The sequence below is a fragment of the Camelus ferus genome, chromosome 35, assembly GCF_009834535.1.
Source record: "Camelus ferus isolate YT-003-E chromosome 35, BCGSAC_Cfer_1.0, whole genome shotgun sequence".
NCBI lineage: Eukaryota > Metazoa > Chordata > Mammalia > Artiodactyla > Camelidae > Camelus > Camelus ferus.
In genome coordinates, this window is record NC_045730.1 from 11,755,633 (window position 1) to 11,761,075 (window position 5,443).

Sequence of the window (5,443 nt, forward strand, 5' to 3'; positions counted from 1 at the left end):
TGGGGTCTGACTGGTGCCTTGGTTGGCCCAACGGCTTGCCAAGTGACCAACACCAGGGATGCCCTTCCAATGTAGCTCCGAGGTAGAGGCATCAGGGGTGAGGGGGAACTCGCCAGACCCACAGGAGCCCAGGCAGAGCGGGAGTTGGGACCCCACGTTGGAAACGCAAGCCCACACTCCATATGCATGTGCACATTCAGCCTGTCCCCGGCGCCCTACCAGTGTCTTCCACGGCCTCAGGGACCAAAGGGAACATCAGATATGGTCCCATTGGTTTGAAAAATAAAAACTTTAATATTTCATTAGCTAAAAAAATTTTTAAAAAGTATGAACTGGGGGTGGGGGCTTGGAGCCCTGCCATGGGGGTGGGGTGGGGGTGGGGAAGGGAGGGAAAGGCAGCAGCCCCCCTCCCCCAGCCGCTAGGTGGCCCAGGCCCTGAGACAGGGGACCTCCCAATCCCCCCAGGCCGGCTCATCCCTGTCCCCTGGCCCGGTGAGTGGGGAGACAACCGCTAGGGGTTAGGAGGGGGGGGGCAAGAGCTCCCCGACTGTGCATGAGTGTGTGCTGGAGTAGGCAACACAGACCTCGCACCACCTGCCATCCTCTCCCAGCCCGATCCCCCATTAGATTGGGGTCAGGGGGCAGGACAGTGGAGGCAGAGGGTCCAGGAGCATGCAGTGCCCCCCGCGGGTCCTGGGGAAGGGCAGACAGTAGCTCATGACCAAGATGGTGGGAAGGTGTGACAGGAGGGGGAGTGTGACGGCTCCACGGGAGGGTCTGGTGGGGGTTACTGGAAGGCCTCATTGGCTGAGGGGCCAGCCTCGCCGTCGTGGCTGGCCGTCTCAAAGCCAGTGCTCCACAGCCATCATATCCGGCTCTGTCTTACCTGTGTAGCTGAAGGAGGTGGTGGAGGAATCACCCTTGGCCATGAGCGTCTTGACCTTGGAGATCCATCCTCTTACGCATAACGCGGCGGGCGTTGGTGCACATGTCGGCCGCGATGGTGTTCATCTCCCTCTCCCTGAAGCTGGGAGTAAAGTTCTGGCAGTAGCCTGTGTGGGCAGAATGGGGAGCTCACACTGACCGTGGCCTTGGCCTCCCATCCTCCAAATGGGCACTCAGCCATGCTGTTCCAAAATCTCCCCACTACACACACACACACACACACACACACACACACACACACACACGCATGGCACCCCTCAACATCCCCCAGAGGTGAGAGAACTGAGGCCTTGCAGACAGCACACTAAAACACATCCTTGGGCCCCGGGCCTGACCGAGCTTGGCCATGAGGTGTGGATTTGATACGAGATGTCCCAGTGCTCTTGAAAAATGTGGGTCATTTGCCAGAATTTAGAAGCTGGGCGATTCCATGTGAAAACCTAGCCTTCCCTCCTGACAACCGGCACGTTTTAGACCCCCTCCCATAGGCTTTGTGGCTTCCCTTCAGTGTACCCCACCCCAAGAAATCTCCAATCATAGCCCTCTTCCCAACAAGCCTAGGATGAACCTCAGAATCCTTCTTAACACCTAACTCTACCCATCCATCAGGATCAACACCAGGGAAAAGGACCATCTGCCCACCCCAGGCCCCCCACCACCCCAACCCAGCACTCACACTTGACGGCGTGGAGGATGCCACTATCCAATGGTTTGCGGCTAAGGTTATTGGAAGGACGGATGCCGGTGTTGCAGCTGTTGGCCAGGGTGATCCTAGGTGGGGGGCCAAGGAGGAGGGGAGTCAGGCCTGCTGTGGTGGGGGGGGCATGGGGCAGCCCCATTCCCCCCACCCCGGGGGCTCTGGCGTGGGCCTCACCGGTCAAAGAAGGTGCCCAGGAGGCGCCGCAGCAAGATCCTGTGCTCCATGCCTGCGCTGACGTGGCAGTTCATGAGCCCCACCCTCGTGATATACACGTTGGTTCCTGGAAGTGGGGGGGCCAGAGGATGGCCAGGGAGCCTAAACCGCCACACCCCCCACATGGCCAGGCTCTGGCCTGGGCTGGACCAAGACCCTCCTTGACAACTCAACCCAAAGTGGCCACATCAGCACTCAGGAAAGGACAGAGACTGTGGTGCCACCAGCCATGGGGCACCCATGACGGGCTCTTGCTCAAACACCAGAGCAGGCAGCAGAGGCTCGCACCCTGGCTCCCTGGCTCCAAGGGCCAAATTCTTAACCACTGTGTTAGCTCACCCTCAAACCACGCTATGGAAACACTGATCTACCCCCATGTGGCCAACAGTGCTGCCAACACTTACACCAGCTTCCGCGGTGGCCACCTAGAGGTCAGTCTTTGCTTCGTATCAATGCTGAGGGGGTGTCAGCTGCCCCAGGACACAGCCAGTGGGCAGCAGGGCTGAGACTGGACCCTGAGTCTGGCTTCTAACCACTACGCCATAGGCTGCCGGCCCAGAGGACACCACGGCCCCAGGTGGAGGAAGGAGGAATTCAGGGAGGAAGTGAGGCTGGCCCACCTGTCACCAGCTCCGCTTCTCAAAGGGGTCACCCTCCTCGGAGAGCTTTGGGTGGCAAGTGGTTGCCAATCTGTTTGACGAGCTCAGCCAGAAGAGACTCCTGGTCTTGCTGCACCCAGATGCGATTCACGGACTTAGGGGCCACATGCTCATGGAAGGCCTCCACCTTCTCGGCTGGAAGGGGGGAAGAGAGTGGTGTGCTGGGGATGGGGGCAGCAGGAGGGTAATGGGACCAGGCTTGGGGGCCGGGGGGGCACCTCACCTGTCTGGCCAACATTCACCATGCTGCTCATGGTGTGCATGTTGCAGATCTGCGGGTACTGCTCGTCTGTGCCCTCCTCGCTCGCCTCCTCCTCCTCATCCGCCTTGCTGTGGTAGGAGCTGGGGCTGTCGCTGGTGTTGTCACTGGAGGTGCCAGGGCTGGACCACTCTGATGTGCTGGGCCCACTCACCACTCCCCCTGCTGCTGCCACCGCTTCCACTGCGGCTGCCCCGAGTCGGTTGCCCAGCCCGGGCCCCTGTAGCCACCCGGGTGGGCTGTGCCGCAGCCACCACCACCGGGGCCTGCTGGGACTGCTGGCTGGTGGCCAGGTCCAGCATGGACAACTTGATCACCTTGCGGCTGCCATTGCCACCACTGTCACCCTCAGCTTCCTTCTGGCTGCTGCCCCACAGCCGCTTGGCCTTGGGCATGCACTGCACAGAGTCCGACTCCTGATGCTCTGTCTTGACACAACACACGAGGGCCAGCGGGTTGTCACAGGCCGGCCAGCTTGACTTCTGCACACAAGGTTCTGGGGCTCAGACAAGGGGGCCTTCTCAGCATGCAGGCCCTGGGAGTTACAGCTGGGGGAGCTCACCTTAAGGAAGGAGTTTTTGGCTTTCTCCACGATCTCCTGGATCTTCAGGAAGCCGGCCGTATACATGATCACGAACTGGTTGCCCATGTTCATGCTCAGCCGGCCCATATAGCAGAAGGTGAGGATCTTCTGGAAGGACTGGGGCTGCACGGCCTCCGGCAGCTCCACCACAGCGCTCCGGCTGCTATTGAACCGGTCGCGGAAGTAGGAGCTGCTGGCGGCCAGCACGGCCCGGTGGGCTTTGAAGGCATGGCCCTTGACCATCACCGTCACATCGCAGTACAGGCCCTGCAGCCGCTGCTCGTTGAGGAACTCCAGGATGGTGCTGCCGAAGTTCGGGATCTCCAGCAGCAGGATCTGGCCCATGGTGGCAGCGGCTGCTCCCAGACTGCGCTCACGGGGCTTCCTGCGGGCTCTGCAGCAGCTGCTGGGGCCGGGCCTGCGCCTCGGGCGCGCCCCCGTGCGCCAGGGCCTGGGCCGCCGGCCCCCCCGCGGCTTCCGCGACCCCCCGCGGTTTTCGCGACCCCCGAGGTTTCCGCCTCAGCAGCAGCTGCAGCCTCAGCGCCCATTCACTGTGGGCCAGAAGAAACAGTTTTTAAAGTCAATATTTAAAAAAAATGACATGAGACAATAACTTAAAATCAAAGGAAGAAATGAAGAGATCAAAAATGGTAAATATGTAAGTAAATAAAATACTACTGAAATATTTTTTTTCTGTTAATTTTAATAAAAATGATAAAATTATATAAAGCCATAATTTAAGACTATTATTGGGCTTATTACAGATATACTTACACTATATATAACACTAATAGCACAAAGTGGGGAAAGGGTAAAGCTGTATTGGAGCAAAATTGTTTTATTTTACTAGAATGTAGTCAGTATTAACCTGAAGTCAATTGTGATAAATTAAGATGAATATTGTAATCCCTTGAGCAGTCCCTAAGAAAGTAACTCAAAACTAAAGTTTAAAATAGTAAAGGAATTGATAGCAGTACACTAATATTCCCAATATTTGTGTTTGGTGTTAGGTAAAGGTTCAAGTCTTGCTTATGATACTCAACCATTCTAGTGTGACTTATTGAAAAGAGTATCCTTTTCCCCATTAAATTGCCTCAATTTCTTTTCAAAAATCAACTGACCAGATATGTATGAGTCTATACCTGAAATTTCTGTGATGTTCCATTGATGTGTACGGCTACTCTTACTCTAAACACACTCTTGACAAATGTAGCTGTGTAATAAGATCTGACATTATGGAGCATAGGTCCTCCACTTTTGCTCTTCCTTTTCAAAATTGTGTTAGCTGTTCTAGTTCTTTTATGTTTCTATATATTTTAGAATCAGTTTTCCAATTTCTACAAAAAAGCTGGCTAGGTTTTTTACTGAAGTTGCCATGAATCTGCAGATAACTGAAAGCAAACAATATAGTCTTCCATGAACGTGGTAGTCTCTATTAATTTATGTCTTTCTTAATCTCCCTCAGCAAAGTTTTGTAGTTTCTGATGTTACAAGTCTTGCACATTAAATTATCTTGAAGTATTAGATTTATCTTGTTAAATTTATCTTGAAGTATTTCACATTTTTGAGGGTATTATAAATAGTATTTAAATTCTTGCTTTCCAATAATTATTTGCTAAAATATAGACATTCAATTAATTTTATGTATTGACCTTGTCTCCAGTGATCTTGCTAAACTTAGTTCCAGTAGCTCTATTGTAGCGTCTTGTGGATTTTCCACATAGAAGTCATGTCATCTGTAAATAAAGAGAGTGTTACATTTTTTCTTTCTAATCTGAATGTATTTATTTCTTTTTCTTGTGCTGTTGTACTGGAAAAAAACCCTCAGTAAATTCCTGAAAAGAAACAAGAGCAAACATCTTGTCAGAAAGAAAGCAATCATTCTTTCATCGAGATATTAGCTGCTAAGTTATTTTATCAGTGTTTTTTTTTTATCAGATTGAAGATGTTCTCTTTATTCTTAATTTACTAAAAGTTTTTATTATGAATATGTGTTTATTTTGATCAAATTCTTTTTCTGGTTCTACAAGATGATCATATTTTGTTTTCCTTTTTTGATGAGTTAAAATGGTGAATTACATTGA

General features: G+C 52.3%; 1 protein-coding gene across 1 annotated transcript; it reads right to left on the bottom strand.

Annotated features, from left to right (window-relative positions):
• Positions 1-314: 314 nt before the first annotated feature.
• On the bottom strand, positions 315-3,806 carry LOC102517330 (nucleus accumbens-associated protein 1). Its single transcript, XM_032474160.1, is given in 9 exon segments — positions 315-850; positions 852-956; positions 958-1,052; positions 1,622-1,716; positions 1,820-1,925; positions 2,479-2,652; positions 2,741-2,951; positions 2,953-3,272; positions 3,275-3,806. Coding segments are annotated over 9 exon segments (1,599 nt in total). The 5' UTR covers positions 3,705-3,806; the 3' UTR covers positions 315-787.
• Positions 3,807-5,443: the final 1,637 nt, after the last annotated feature.